This window comes from Chroicocephalus ridibundus, chromosome 2 (assembly GCF_963924245.1).
Source record: "Chroicocephalus ridibundus chromosome 2, bChrRid1.1, whole genome shotgun sequence".
In the NCBI taxonomy this organism is placed as follows: Eukaryota; Metazoa; Chordata; class Aves; order Charadriiformes; family Laridae; genus Chroicocephalus; species Chroicocephalus ridibundus.
Window position 1 is genome coordinate 53014477 of NC_086285.1, and position 14928 is coordinate 53029404.

At 50.3% G+C, this 14928-nt stretch overlaps 1 protein-coding gene across 1 annotated transcript in view; it reads right to left on the bottom strand.

Moving 5' to 3' along the window:
• EEPD1 (endonuclease/exonuclease/phosphatase family domain containing 1) overlaps nucleotides 1-14103 on the bottom strand; it is a 69519-nt gene extending 55416 nt beyond the window's left edge. Inside the window, exon 1 of the mRNA XM_063325500.1 lies at nucleotides 12932-14103. Within this exon, the coding sequence (XP_063181570.1) occupies nucleotides 12932-13785 (854 nt within the window). The 5' untranslated portion in view covers nucleotides 13786-14103. The remainder of the gene's footprint in view (nucleotides 1-12931) is intronic.
• Between the last annotated feature and the right edge of the window lie 825 nt (nucleotides 14104-14928).

The window sequence follows — 14928 nt, forward strand, 5'->3', positions numbered from 1 at the left end:
CACTCTCTCCTCACAGAGCTGACGTCTCCAGACACTATCTTCAGGAAGATAAGATGTATATGGGAGAGGAATTGTAAACTGGCGGTGCAGCACGCACCCGTACAGCATAATCAGACAGGCTCCACTGAAGAGAGGAAAAAAATGCTGAGCGCTTCTGCTGCTAAGCTCCTAGCATACACACGAACTCCTTTTAAACAACTGCTTTTGCAAGTTAAAAATAATTCCACCTCCAACACATCAGGAAGTTAACAAGGTATTTTCTTGCAGAGCTTTAAGTACCTCTGAGGAACAGAAATCAAAAACATGAATACTTCTTTTTCATTTAAAGGAAATGGTACAGGAGCCTCCTCTTCTTGCAAGAATTAGTAACACCCCCTGACATTAAAGGCAAGGCTGCATTTTTTCAAGCAGGTTTTGCCTGAAACTTGAGATATCTTAAAAGGCACTGATTTTCAAACTGCCTGGCAAGAGGCTTCCGCGGAGGAGAAAGAAATGCTGCAGCATATCTTGGAATGAGAAGGCAGTGTTAGAATGATTTGGGGGGCAAAATATCACGGATGATCCAAGGCAACTGAAGTCCTCGGCCTCGCAGGTGGGAGGTGATACCATTCAGCCCTCGTGGTATGGGAGCAAACCAAATGCACTTGCAATAACTGGAGGTGCTCAAGGTGTGGCGAGACAATTTAAAAGCCAAGAGAAGCCAGCGGAAAGGCTTTAGGTTCAGTAGGACTGGAGAAGAGGACGAGGAAGGAGATCACATTCAGGTTACGAGAGCAAGCTTTGAAGGCTGGGTCAAAGATAGAGGCAGTTTTTATGAGGCAATTTCCTTTCAACCTATGGGCAATCGATATACAGGAATCTACCTATCTTCTTACTTCCACTTTCTTTTTGCCAAATTTGGGTACACAGATGTGCAATATAGCGGGCCACCATCGCCCTCATGCACAGCTCCTCACAAAAGCTGCTCTGTAGGCTACACGCACAGACGACAGTCAAAAATGGAAGGAGAAGCAAGTCAAACCACAGCCAAGTCCAAGTGGTCTTGGTTTAAACAAGAAATGGGAAACACCACATGCTTAGAGGTGGCTTTTTGCTTATGCAGCCCAACCTTCATCTACAGGCAACGTTTCCAGAGTTTTTACTGCCAACAGCTCCGCGTGGAAATTGTCCAAATATCTACTAAATCCACAAGCTGCTGACTGAGGGCTGTTCAGTCGCTGAATCTTTATCTTGTCCGTTAAGCCATGGTTTCCTTTTCTGCCGTGCTACTTTGCAGCAGAGAACTCGGAAGCAACTAAACCAAGAAATCTGGGGAGCTTTCTGGTAACCAAAGACTAATCTTTACCACGGCATCCCTCCAAGGTGTGTTGGAAATAAGGCTGAGCTATCTGCCAGGGGTACCAACCCCTTCACCCTCACCTGGGCCACATCCTCCTTATTGCTTAATACCACCTTCTCGGGAGGGTGGCCAGCGCAGAGGACAGCCAGCAGGGCTGGTGGCACAGTCCCCATTGATTAAGAAAGAGGAACGTAAACATGGCTAGAGATAAGGGAAGGAGCTGTACAAAGGACTAGCAGGAAGATATAGATGGACAGACAGATAGCCAAAAATCGCAGTACTATTGCTGCCAAAATCATAAGTAAACTTGGGCTGGCCAGTGTAAAGGTTGCAAAGGGTGGTCAGGTACCACTGCGGCATTTTCTTGCCAATAACATTAATTTTAACACTTAATTCAGCAGTGGCTCTGATATTTTATACATGGTGGGGATCACACGCAGACACAGGGTACTTCCTCCCCCGTGCGTTGTGGTGTGGGCATCTGCCTCACCACCACCAGTCCCATGAGAGGGAAGCGACTCAAAAGACTTCCCTAAGGTGGTCCTCATGCAGGTGGACCCCATCAGTGCTTCCAGTGGAAGAGCCACATCTGCCTACGTTAGCTTAAGGTGGTCTTACCACTGGAAAATTGCTGCCTTATTTAAAATGCAAACTGTTTTAAATCAAGTAATATGGGTCCTTCCCAGCTAAGACTATCCTCCCTGACAGGGGTTCATGCTTTTCCATGTTTTTGTCAGCTTAAGAGAAAGAGGAGGAGTAAGGTAGTCATTTTATATGCTACGAGCAGCGTGTTTGACGGCAAACCTATGGAACTGACCTTGCATGCATAAAAGCAACAAACTTTTACAGTCCATTTTCAATGCAACAGTCCATTTTACAGTTCATTTTCGATACCAAATTAGAGTCGCTCCTGCCACAATACCCTGCAATCCAGTGGCATCGAGCTGGAGCTGCGCTCCATCTTGTTTGCTTAAATAGAACAAATAAAGAAACCAAACGCAAGGTTCCTAAGTTAACATCCAGCGCATATCCAACGGCACGCCGCTTCCAGTTGGGACAGAAAGCCGGCTAACCTTTACGCCAGCCGAGCCCGGGCGAGGGAGGGCACTGACCGGCAATCACCCCCAGCGCAGCTAGAGCAAGCCCTCGGTGGCCACGGGGACGGTGCCTGTCCCTCTGCGCCCGCTGGCTTCCGACAGACCGACCGATGAAGAAGCGGTGGGGGGGGGGAGGCGGGAACGGAGCTATAAATATAAAGGAGTGGAAGGATTAAGGCTGAAAGCAAAAGCAACGGCCTCTTTATGCTGCAGCTGGGAGAGGTTTATGCTTTCGCCCCCCTCCTTGTTAAGCAAAGGGCCAGGGTGGTTTTGCGGGACTAGGAGCGTGTCACGAGCAGCAGGGATTTAGGGCAGGAAGGCTGCCGCCGCCACGCAGGGCAAAAGCCTTGTTGATCAATTAGCTGTTCAGTAACCCATTAAAAACCCGTTCAGCTGTGAACGGCTCGGACAGCTGTTGTAGCTAAATTTGCACGGGAGCTCCAGCACGTTACCTGAAACGCCTAGTAAAAAAAAATAAAAAAAACCAAAACAAACAAAAAAACCACACACAGCAAAAAATAGCCACGCAGAAGGAAAAGGAGATTTTCCAGTTCCTCCTCCTCATCCGTATCCATAAACCTATGGCGTGAGCTGCTCCCAGGAACAGCTTTGCCCCATGGGATGTTCCCCATAAAGAGCAGGAGGGCATTACTACATGCTGTCCCCGTGACAGACGGGGAGAGAGGACGGACAGACAGACAGCCTGCATAGCCCTGAGGCTCCCTCAGACAGAGGGACTCCAACCCGCTCTGCACAAGCTGGCTGCGTTTATTCCACCACAAACACAGTGCATTTAGTAACCACAGTGTTCCTGGCCATCCTTACCGTAGACAGCAATATAATCCCAAATGTATTTTTCCATAGGAATTTAAATTCTTTTATTATTATATTTTTATACACAGTTCAACTTCTGGAACACGCACACGCGTGGGGGGCACAAGCAGGGTAAATGTATTTTTCTTACTCACTGGCCTCTGATAATTTTACCACAGGCACTGAAAACAACAGCTCGGCGCTGACGCCTGGCTCCTGCCTGCACGAACCCCCCAGAAGCGGGGATGGAAAGGAGGTCAGCAGCGCTGATCCTCCCCGACGGTGACCGAACAGTTTAAAACACTCGTGCCATTTGAAAATGCCACATGGCTTGACCGGGATGTGGATATGCTGCATATGCCAAAGGCGAGATGAAATGTTTTTTTGACAGAAAACATCCTTTTTACCGTAGCTACATATTCCCTTCACTGCCCATCTGCTGTTGACGTGATGCCCCCTCTGCTCTCGGCACCATTTCAGACTCCACCGTGAATGACCCAGGCCTGAGACAAGGAAGGGGACCAGACTGAAGCCTGGCAGAAAGCTCATCCACACCTCCAACACAGGAGAGGAGGTCTTCAGTAGGTCTCAACCTCCCCTCAGCAAAGCCACCACGCGCTTTTATTCTCTGATAAATCGGTGGGGATTTTCAGCCACCAATTTGAAGAATCAGCCAGCTATTCTTCATAGAATCACAATATGGTTCGTGTTGGAAGGGACCTCTGGAGATCACCTAGTGCAACCCCCCTGCCAGAGCAGGGTCACCTAGAGCAGGTTGCACAGGAACGCATCCAGGAAGGTTTTGAATGTCTCCAGAGATGGAGACTCCACCACCTCTCTGGGCAGCCTGTTCCAGTGCTCTGCCACCCTCAGGGTAAAGAAATTTTTCCCTATGTTCAGACAGGATTTTCTGTGTTCCAGTTTGTGCCTGTTGCCCCTTGTCCTGTCACCGGGCACCACTGAGAAGCCCCTGGCCCCATCCTCTTGACACCCACCCTTTAGATATTGATAAGCATTGATGAGATCCCCTCTCAGTCTTCTCTTCCCCAGGCTGAACAGACCCAGGTCTCTCAGCCTTTCCTCATAAGAGAGGTGCTCCAGTCCCTTGATCATCTTTGTAGCCCTCCGCTGGACTGTCTCCAGTAGTTGTTTCAAATAAACCAAAGTCCCTCATGTAAAATAATAAATACAAAATCTGGAAATGAAGAAGTTACTGAGTTCCCATTTTTAAGCATTTTTAATAATGCACCACGGTTTTTGTCTCCATCACCACACCATATAATAGTGTTGAGAAATTACTGCAGAGTACTGTAATTATTTCAGTAAGGACACTGTGCCTCCGGCTGTCAGCTTCCACCTGCATCCCAATGGAGAACAATGAGACTTAAAAATAAGTTACATGCACGCTGTAATCTGCGTCCTATCAACTCTTCTCTGCTCATCCGGCCAAGCCTTGAAATCATTATTTGGGCAAGACTCCCAGAGAAACGCTAATTAGAGACAGAAGAAGCAGGGTCCTCCTAACAACGCAGCTGTAGGAACCACGCTGAAGCCCAACTCCAGCAAGAAGGGTGCAGTTAAATCTGTAAAACCAGATTCTCTCTTAAATATCCCCATTTAACACAGCTGGAGACCCGTGTTCAGAGTGAGCCAGACCGGCACTTGGTTGCAGAGACAGTGTTTTCCCCTCCTTAAGAGGGACTGACCGAGTTTCCACTCGCACCTTCTCAGGAACTTGGCGTATTTAATTCCCACGTTGGTAGTCCCTTGGTCTTTCTTTCCTGGTAAGAACAGCAGCAGCAGCTTTTGCCTTCAGGAACGGTCCTATTGCTCTTTTTAAAGCCAAAGGTGGAAAACTACCCTTCCTGCAGCTGTGTCGTGAGCTCCCAAACTGCAGAAGAATCACAGAGCGTTAAAGATGTCTGTTTACAGGATGGAGCCCTATGCGTAGATACCTTGTCTGTCTTCTACAGTCGTGTGGCACAAGCTTTCTGAAAAGTCTAGCGGGATGAGGTTATAGTCTTGTGGCCTCTGCTCGTGATACAGGAGCAGGCAGTATAGCATCGCTTACTAATTCCCCACTTTATGACCATAAATCAGCCAAGCCATTTAATCTTTGCCACGTGGAATACGGCAAATCCTGCAGGACCCACAGGAGTAAGCTGGCAGCTCTGGTTTACCAAAATACCTGCAATCTGCAACATGAAGCCAGTGACATGAAATAAATGTGCAGAACAGCCCAGAAGGCATGGATTGAAACTACACAGCCATTAAGTGCTGCCAGATGTATCAAGTATGCATGTTGGGAAAGAAAAATAATATACGAACAAACGCTTGCCCTACCGGTCTGTTCCATTTTAGTCAGGCTTTATGGTGCAAGTAACAGTGGCAGGGTACGATTACAATTTTAAAAAGGAGGAAAATAAGGTTTATTATATATGGATAAACTGGCCTTTAACGATACCATTTTTCCAGTTACATTCTGAACTTTAAAGCAGATAAAAAATGGCTCGTTAGATACAGCCACTCAGATGATTCAAGGAATACACTGAGGCAGTTGTTCAAAGTCAACAAGATGCCCACATCTCTCTTCAAAAGAGAAAATCCCTGGGAAGGTTACTCAGGGGCGATTTTAAGGGCCTCTCCTATCCTACATTCTTGTGTCACGTCTGAGGGAGGAAAGCTGTGGGGGGCTGTGGCAAACCCCCCAGACCCACAGCTACCGAGAGAGACCATGCAGGATCAGACCCCAGTGTGTCCACCTCCAAGATCTCCTGCAGAGCACGTGGCTTCGGGTGCCTTCTCCAAGAGTCTGGACACGGGGATGGTGTACACCCTCCACGATCTTGCTGTAAGTCCACCCGCTGCTTTTGATCTCTCCTGCAAAGACTCTGGAGTTGCAAAGTATCTTGAGCGAGCGACCCACCATCGAGCAGGTGATGTCCACATAGAGGGTCTCAGTACTGCATCCATATAAAGCAGAGGTTTGGAAATGGAATTTAATTAACTGACATCACCTCTTCCCCCAGCAGCAGTCCTGAAAGGGGCTGGGATCCCAGCCCGAGATGGGAGCCGTACTGCAGAGGAGCCCGAAGCCCCAGGGAGACGGTCATGCTTTTTAGCACCGAGCTCCGCAGCCTTCATGTGATTTGACATAGGCAAAGGAATGGGCCAGATCCTGATCAGGAGTAAATCAGTAGAGTTTCATTTCACTGGAAAACGATGTAACTTGGGGTCTGACCTGAGAAGGTCTTGGTGCTTCCCCCTGCCAGATGGTATGCAGAATGCAATTTCAGTCTCCCACTAGTCTCTAGCAAGTAAAATACTGTCGATCTCATATAGGTGGAGGTCAAAAAAAAAAATTAAAAAAAAAATAAATCACAAAACAACAACAAAAAAGCCAACCCAAAAAACCCCAAACATAGCAGCTCTTCCATCACCCCATTTTTTTGTCCTCAGAGGTATTAGAAAGTGCAAATTAACGGTAGCTTTACATGCATCTGTATTTCTATTGCTCATAAAAATCCTTTTGTGAAGCGCACATAGAAGATATCATCTAACAATTCCTTTTTTCTCAAGTTTTTCCTGAAGTCGCAGGAGGCAGGATTTCCTCCCTATTACATAAGGAGAAGAGGGTGTATTTGTTCTTTTGCTGCTTAAGACTTATTAGCACGGTCAGGTTACTCGAGCCAGGCCCTCTTTCCTGAGCTTTTCTTGCAGGGGAATTATTCTTGGCAAGGCTCCAGCCTAGTATTAATCCGAGGGAGAAAAACCAAGTGGCTGCATAAAGAGAGAGACATAAAACAGACGCACCTCGGGGCTTTGCCAGACCACCGAGAGCTGCAGCGACAGAGTAGAAATAGCACATACAGGCTGGCATTGAGCCTCCAAAGCATTGCAAGTACAACCATCACTACTACTACGATACACCGCTGCGAGGAACGTGAGAAAAAGCAACTCTGTCCGTTTGGAGGGGGTGGGATGCCTTTTCCGTGGTCCTGCTGGGAAACACGGCTACAAGCCAGCAGGCAAGGTACCACGCCGCATCCCTTCCCAACAAAAGCATCAAGCCCTGGTAGTAAATAATTGCCCCTTCTAAGTACTACACCACCTCTTAGTCCAGATTAAGAGACTGGACACAAAAACAAAGCCCCCACCCTATTTAACGTAGGGGAGCAATGGGAACGTGCTTCTCCTGCCTCCAGTGCCTACTGCGGGGACCTGAATGAGATGGCTTTTTCCCCTCATCTCCTTGTGCGCAGAAGGAGGCTTCTCCAGAGGGTGGTTCAAGAGCTTGCCTTTTTTTTTTTTTTTTTTTTTTTTTTTAAGGTGATGAGAGGACATGCTTAGGGTGACCGTTCCCCTAGGACACCTACCTGGGGTAGGCAGGACTAGGAAAAAGAGCTTCCGTGGTGGCACAGTGAGGGTTACCCAGGGACCGCCTGTCCACCCGCTGCCTCCCAGGAGGCAATTTTGGACTGAGGTTTACCTATCCTTTTCCCAGCAGGAACAAAAATTTGGGTCTGAGCCACAGAAATTGAGGGCAACTTCTTACCTTTGAGAGACCTCTGCACTTCTATCTAACCAAAGAGAAAACAGCTAACAGGTTACAAAGCTGGTGGTGGAAGGGGCTGACATGTTCTGAAAGAGTAAGCACGGAGGATTGCTGTCCAAGAAACTAAGCCAAGAAGAGAAAAAAGTTAATCAGTGCTAAGTACAAACCTTATATTGGTACTTGTATTTGTTACTCTACAGACATGTAAGAAAAATTTTTTTAGAGTGAGAACAATCAACCACTGGAACAACCTTCCCGTGGACACGGTAGAGTCCCCATTACTGGAGGTTTTCAAGGTGCGACTGGACAGGGTGCTAGATAATCTCATCTAGGCTTCCTTTCCCACCAAAGGTTGGGCCAGATGATCTTTGTAGGCTGCTTCCAACCTGGGCTCTTCTACAATGCGGTGATTTTTGCAATAGGCATTGAGGCTTTATTACTTCTTGCACCTAGAAGATGGAACCACACCAAGAAGCCGACCTGAGCAAGCGGCACAGGGAGAGAGCAGCCTGAACTGCTTGACATCAGGAAGGAACCTGAGCTGGGCTCCATAGACCTGAGCCTCAACCTTGGTACCCCACCACGGTCCTGCCACACACTCCCTCTTCCCCTCCCTCCCTTATTTTAACTTTTTTTTTTTTTTTTTTTTGGAGAGAGTGTGCAAGTTCTGGCTTTCAGTCTCTCTATCAATTTTCATTTACTCAACTGCAAAATGTGCTTACAAGAAAAAAAAAAAAATTAAGAGGTTACCACTCAGTATTATAAAGCATAATGAAAACCAGTTGGAAAACCTCCACTGCAAACCATGCTGGGAAAGCTGCACAACTGATCACTGCCTTCGGCTACCAGCAAACTTTCAAGCAAGCCATCAAACCAGAGGACACACATTTAGCATGCTCTGTGTATCAGTCGGTGTTGCCTGCACCTGCATCACGCTTCTTGATGTGGTCACCCAGCAGGCACCTCGGCACATAACAGCCGGAGAGAGTGGTCACGGGGTGTCGTGGGAGTCACGAGCTCGGTTTGCGGCCAGGAGGAACAGGCCTGAGGCAGGTATGGATGAGGAGCAGAAAAAGCGCCCTTCCCTACGGAGCTGGGGTATGAGACAGCTCTAGGATACCTCCACCAACTTCGGCCAGGGGAAACATCTCCACTGGGGCTGCTTATCCCCCCCATGAAAACACTTGCTGCCTTTGACCTGAGCTTGCTTGCCCTTTTGATTGTACTACCCCTAACCCTACATTTTTCTTTTTTCTGGTGAGAAACAGCTGTTGGTTCCTTCATCCCCACCCCAGGGTGGAGGGCAGCTGGACAAGGTGACCTGCAACCCCAGAGACAGGCCAGCTCTGATCCCCTGCCAGCAAATCCCAGATCTGCCGAACCACACCTGCAAGAAACATCGCAGCTTTGGGCAAATTCACCCCACATTTGATACTTTAATCCAATTACATGTCACGCTCACCTCCACATTCATCATGTTAATCTCTTCTAAAATTACCCTCTAGTCCTCTGAATGAAAATACCTCGTTCTTCCACTCCAAACACCGTGATAAACATAGATCCTTGTAATATGAGAAAGAGGGTGAGGACCTTGCTGTGTTTCATTATTTTTGTACCGCAGTGATGAATTTCAAAATAAGTCAGCAGTCGTAGTCATGCTTACTGATTTGGTATACATTCCCTTTGCTGCTCTTAAGAAATTTAGCACTTCTGGGCATGAGTGTGGAGGCTTTGGCTTGGTTTTTTTCCCTCCCCCCTTCAGCAGATTACTCTACATGGTGACATTTTCTTGCTTTTTGTTTGTTTTGAAAGAAGGCACTGCCCTCTTTCCTTCCTGCACAACTGTTCCCTCTGTGCAAAAGCTATGCAGGGCTGGAAGACAGGAGGACCTCCACCTTGTAGCCTCACGGGGAAGCGAGCCGTAATCTTCCCATGGCTAACACCCAAGGGGTCTCAAAGCTATGAACTAGTCATGAAAAAAAAACAAAACAAAACAAATAAAATCCAAACCAGCCTTTCAATTGGCATGAAATTCCCCAAAATCTCAGACTAAGGTTCTTTACTGCTCTTTACACAGTTTTAATGCGGTCTTCTTGACGTGCTGTCCTTTATTCCTGGACTTGAAAAGCTAGCTGCAGCAGGTCCTCCAACAGCAACGCTGCAACAAGGAGGTGCTCCAGCTCCTGAGACCACCTCGGACTACCTGAGACCACCCCGGACTACAAGGCACTGGCACGCAGGAGGCCACTTACGTACATGATGGTGGCTGTGCACAAAGTATGTCAACAAGCAGGTGCCCATCAGCGTAGCTTGTGAGAGCACCTGCCTACTGTCGGGCTCAGTGGTTTCAGACCCACCGGGCAACAGCTTGGGTCATAGCTGGAGACTTCAGCAACACGCATGGGACATCCGCTGAGAACACAGAGTGCCTTGAACGCCCCCACCTCCACGGATTTAATGAGGCTGGAGTGCTGGTGAGCCCCCGTGCAGCGGTGTATTCGCGCGTGCAGAAGCAAGAGCCGAATTTCCCCTAGCTGATTATCAGCTGAAGTTGATTTAGCTGGGCAAAGATTAGTTTGCAAGGCATTTTATCAGTTCCCAGGGTACACAACCGGAGCTGGGAGGGAGACCGTGCAGTTCACACACAGAAAGAAGGCAGGTTCTGGCCTCAGCGGAGGCCGTTTTTCAGCTGCAAAGCTCCACTGACCTCAGCAATGCTAGCACAAGCAGGAGGAAACGCCTCCCCAAGGTGCTGAGTACGACTTTTCCCAATGTATACTTTTTTCCTGCATCGTGTTGATTCCCCCCACCCCGTTCCCACATTTACTTTCCCAGGAAAGTTTTGCAGGCTTGTCTGTGGATGCACATTGCTCTCGTTTCTTTCCAGCTTCTCACGTTATCACAAATAGGATCAAGTACAGAAAACAATTGCATTGTACTCTCCCTGTGTGATTGATGGCACATATACGTGCAATAAAACAGAACAAAACCAAGTACTTTTATCAGGCTCCTTTTAAACTTCAAAGTATCAGAAGCACCTTTCACACCACCCAGTACCTGTTTGCTAAGCTGGATGGAAGCAAAGTACCATGCGGTTTAAGAGCAAAAAAAAAAAAACAAAAACCAAACTGTTAGGGCCACACTTTGAATACACAGCGGCCAGCTTGGGCTAACACAGGCTTATTTTGTGAGTCACTTTCTCTGCCTAGCTTTTTTCATAGGTGGACTGTTTGGGGGTTTGGTTGGGGGTTTTTTGCCCCCCAAAATGCTGAAGATGCAGAAGTGACAGAAAATTAACACTTTACTGGATGAGGTCCTTAAAAAAAGTTATCTATATATATATGTGAATAAAGAAAAGTAAATCACCAAAGTCACTTTTCTTCCAAAACTGAATTATTAGAATAATACTGACACTAGTGATAATCAGAGATGTTTCTTTCCTCAGCAGGTCTGTCCGCCTCTGCCCCCTCTACCCTGATGCCCAGCCCCACCAGACTTCATCCTAAGGTCTGCCACTCCTCACAAAAGAGCGAGAGCGGTGGCAAAGGGGGAAGCACAGGATACCTGAACTAGCAGAGCAGCCAAGGAATACTGAAAGACGTTAGGCTGAAGCCATCAGCACAACATCTGAACGCCCCTGCTGGGCTATCATCTCCATTTTGGCTATCGAACAGCGGTGGCTGTGAGATAACAGATGTTTCCATACGCGGGAGTGTCAGGCTCCCGAGCAGTGCACAGCAGAGGTATCCTCGACCACAAATACTGTACCGCAGCGCAGGACACCACATCACTGTCACCGTCTCTCTCACGTGCCTGACCTCCGCAACCGCACCGACAAGAGCCATTATTCAGCATATTACTGGGAAAGGACAGAGCTATGGGCCCTACCAGAGATAACGGTTCCTTAGCACTTCCCCTCCCCACAATATCCCTTTTGCAGAAATCCAAGAGTCCCCTGCCCCTATTTGTTTCCAGCTGGAAGTCTGAATGACGGCCAGAGAGAAAAGTTAGTTTCCCAATGCTGTAAACTAAATGCCAGATCAGCTGGGACAGATTTCATGCATGGAAAGGAAAGGGCGAGAGTTATTTCAAAATCCTTATTGCATTCCTACATTTCTGTATCAAGCAGAAAGTTTAGCAAGAGAGACATCCCCAGCATTGTTGCCCGATTACCTTACAAAAAAAGATAAATAAAAAAATACAGCTCTCAGCTTCTCAGCCATTAACACCAGAAACACCATCCCACTTGACTGTACCACAAACTGACCCGGCTCCGTGCCCACCAGCTCAGTGACATCGGGGGTCCGCCTGGCGCAGGGGCGGCACAGCCTCCCCAGGCAGCTGCCCCATATCTTGCACTCCCAAGGGTGAGTGGTCCCTCCAGCTCAGCCCCGTGACTGCTCATTAACGAGCTGTGTCACCCTCCTGGGACAAGCCATGGCATTCCATGCTTGTTACACAGCCCAAACCATCCTGACTGTGCTCTCAAACGGTTTTCATTTGAGGAGTGGATCTGACGGAGAGCGGACTGCAGCCCCAATGCTGAGGTTAAGGAGGTCACCACCCAAACAAGACTTTCTGGAGAAGCAGCACTGGAAGGTCTCAGCTTAGCAGCTCTGTGAGAGGCAGATGTAGTGCTGCATCCTGCCTCCCAAAGTGGTACCAAGATGCTCTGGGAAACACCGTAAGAAACATGGTGCATACAGAGCAGCCTTTCCCCGGCTATTTGCCTTCCCCCCCAGCCCCCGCCAGCTTCTGGCAGGAAAGAGAGACCTCCGTGACTTGTTCAAAAGCCTCTTCACAGAGAAACAGTCCTTGACCAACCACTAACAGGCCCAACCATAACAGCTGTCTTCCCCGCACAGATATGCGTGCATACACACATAGCTCTTCAGGAGGTCCACCACCTTTCAAAGGCTATAGAGGCTTAAAGAGGGGACAGTCACTACAGCCCCAGCATTAAGACTCAGATGAGATTCCATGCAAGAAACAAGAAACATTTAATAATCACTGGAGGAAGCGAGTTCCACTAGGATCACAACGGGACTCTAGAGTGCCCAAACCCCAATGGCATTAACCTATAAACCTGCATGGAGCTGGGCCTACAGGCCAGGTGCTGCCTCTTACCTGTTCTCCAGCAGCGTCATGCACACAACCTCCCGCACACCTGGGTTGTTGGCTTTCTCAATGGAGCAGCTTTGCAGGTTCCAGGTAGCCACCCTCAGCACGGGTCTGCCGTCTCTCACCCCCCCGAACATCTCCACAGAGGGGCGAGTAGATATGATCTGGGTTGGACCCCCAGGAGGAAAGTCCAAGTCCTCGCTCTGGAGGCTCAGAGAAGTGGGGCTGGGGTGAGGCTTGGCCGTGAAGTTGAGGCCACCATTGGTGTTCGTCGAAGGGGGCCGGGACCTCTCCGCAAAAATCTGATGCCTGATTTTGTCCAGAAAGGAGGAATTGATACAGTCCATCCTCACCAAGTCCTCAATACTTTTGAAGGGCCCGTGCTCTTTACGGTAGTCCACGATGCTGTTGGCGATCTTCTCGGTGACGCCGCGGATGCTCATGAGCTGGGCTGGGGTGGCGGTGTTGATGTTGATCTTGGTGGCGGAGAGGTGGTGCTCGGAAGCCGGGTCCTTGCGCAGGGAGCTGGGCGAGTGCTGCGCCGAGCTGCCCTTGCTGCTCACGCAGATCTCGAACTTCACCTGCTCCAGCTTGGCCGCCCCCACCCCGCTCACCAGCGCCAGGTCCTCCACCTTCTTGAAGCCGCCGATGTACTCCCGGTACTCCACGATGTTCTGGGCCACCACCCGGGTGACCCCGGGCAGGGTCATCAGCTCCTCCTCCGTGGCCGTGTTGATGTTGAGCCTCTCCTGGTTGACGAGGATGTTGCTGAAGTTGCACGCCGCGCTGAACTTGCGGCTGTGGCACAGGTCCGCCGGGTCGCGGGGGATGGAGCGGTGGCAGCCCAGGCTACCCCCCATCTCACCGTCGCCTCCGCCACGCCGGGCCGCCGCCGGAGACGGAGCCGGAGCCGGGGGAACGGGCGAGGAGCGCTGCCCGTCCCCGACTCATGGAAAAAATAAACAAAAAAAAACCCAAAACAAAACCCGGCAGGAGGCCGGCGACAACCCGCGGCTCCGCTCCCGGGGACGACGGACCGCGGCGGCTGCCCTGCGGACACGATACACCCGGTCAGGCGGACCCCGCGTCCGTCCTCCTCCTCCTCCCCGCCGCCCTCCTCCGGGGGTGCCCCGCCGCTCCGCTCCAGCCCCCGGCGCTCACGGCGCGGCTGCTGCCCCGCCGGCGGTAGTAGTAGCTCGGCGGGAGCTCCCCGCCCCCTCGGCCGGGCGAGGCGGGGCCCGGAGCCGCCGCCGCCGCCGCCGCCACCGCCGCCACCGCCTCCCGGGGCGTCACCCGCGCCGCGCCCGCCCCCGCCCGGCGGCGGAGGGGACCGGCCGGGGATGCGGAGCGGCAGTCCCGGCGGGACGGCCTCCCCCCGCCCCGCTCCGGGGTGCTGGCACGGGGTCCGTCCCAAGAGCCGGGAAAGGATGAGGAGGGGTGATCTCCTCCTTCCCCTTCCCCCCCGCCCCGCCATGGGCAAGAAAGATGGGGTCTGGCTCGCAGGGCACAGGGGGACCCAAAGTGGCCCTACTGCTGTCACCCGTCACCCGTTAAGGGCAGGCTTTTCCCTTCCTCCCGGGGAAGGGGACGCCGCGCTCTCAGGTGCTCCAGGCGCTCTCTGCGGCATTCCCACCCCTGGAGTTCCTCGGGCTCGCCTCTCCGCAGCTGGCAGGGCATAAAGTGTGTTTTCAAACCTGATGAAAGCCTCATCAGTCATCTCTGCCGGCTTTCTTTTGCTGTTGCAGGCACTGTGCTTTCATACATCTAGGTAAAGTCTGCTTTTTTTTTCTTTTTTTTTTTTTTCCTCCACATTTTAAGCAATCGTGAGAGCGCTCGACAAACTGAAGCTCCCCGCAGAACGATGCTTTTGGACATACTAGATCTGCATACTAGGTCTGCCTCAGCCCGTGGCCCCTGATCCTACTGTGTGCCTAGCCTTTCCCTGAGACAGAGCACCACCGTCCTGCACCGAAATTGTGTCTGTGTATCACCTGTCTGCCTGA